This window comes from Heterodontus francisci, chromosome 34 (assembly GCF_036365525.1).
Source record: "Heterodontus francisci isolate sHetFra1 chromosome 34, sHetFra1.hap1, whole genome shotgun sequence".
NCBI classification, from domain to species: Eukaryota; Metazoa; Chordata; class Chondrichthyes; order Heterodontiformes; family Heterodontidae; genus Heterodontus; species Heterodontus francisci.
In genome coordinates, this window is record NC_090404.1 from 3,735,062 (window position 1) to 3,736,102 (window position 1,041).

A 1,041-nucleotide genomic window follows, 5' to 3' on the forward strand; every position below is an offset into this window, starting at 1 on the left:
CACTTTAATATTTAACATGATTTGTCTCTCCTCAATCTTCCTACTGACATGTATCACCATTTTTCAGCATTGAATTTCATCTGCTGTGCATCTGCTGATTCCACCAGCCTGTCTATGTCTTTTTAAAGTTTCAGAAAATTATTTGTGCTTTTAAAGCTTTTCTCACAGCAAGAACATTTGAAAGATCTATCAGTGATAACCATGTGTGTTCTGAGGTGGATGAACAAGTGAATTCATTCCCACACATGGGATAGATTAACAGCAGCAATAATGGCCTCTTCTAAATGTGCACACGCTGATGTCTCAGCAGATGTGATGAATGTGTGAATCCCTTTCCACAGATTGAACAGGTGAATGGTGTCTCTCCATTGTGAATGCCCTGGTGTGTCAGTAGCCTGGATGATACAGTGAATCCCTTCCCACACACAGAGCAGCTGAATGGCCTCTCCCCAGTGTGAACTCGCTGGTGTGTCAGTAGAAGGGATGAAGAAGTGAATCCTTTTCCGCACGTGGAGCAGGTGAACGGCCTCTCCCCAGTGTGAACTCGCTCATGTGTCAGAAGACGGGAGGAAGAAGTAAATCCTTTTCCACACACAGAGCAAGTGAATGGTCTTGCCCCAGAGTGGGCTCGCTCGTGTGTCAGGAGATGGGATGAGCAACTAAATCCCTTCCCACATACGGAGCAAATAAATGGTCTCTCCCCAGTGTGAACTCGCTGATGTGTCAGTAGGACAGATGACTGAGTGAATCCCTTCCCACACACAGAGCAGGTGAACGGTCTCTCCCCAGTGTGAGTGCGCCGATGAGTTTCCAGTTTGGACGGGTAATTGAATCCCTTCCCACAGTCCCCACATTTCCACGGTTTCTCCGTGGTGCAGGTATCCTTGCGTCTCTCCAGATTGGACGATCAGTTGAAGCCTTGTACACACACAACACGTGTACGGTATCTCCCCGCTGTGAATGATGCGATATTTTTTCAGACTGTGTAATTGGTTAAAGCTCTTTCCACAGTCAGTGCACTGGAACACTCTCACTCGGGTG

At 47.0% G+C, this 1,041-nt stretch overlaps 1 protein-coding gene across 1 annotated transcript; it reads right to left on the minus strand.

Annotated features, from left to right (window-relative positions):
• Nucleotides 1-280: 280 nt before the first annotated feature.
• On the minus strand, nucleotides 281-854 carry LOC137348457 (zinc finger protein 239-like). Its single transcript, XM_068013764.1, has 2 exons — nucleotides 844-854; nucleotides 281-779 (listed from the first exon to the last, which is right to left on the minus strand). Exons 1-2 carry the CDS (start codon nucleotides 852-854, stop codon nucleotides 281-283), a joined length of 510 nt encoding a protein of 169 aa, XP_067869865.1.
• Between the last annotated feature and the right edge of the window lie 187 nt (nucleotides 855-1,041).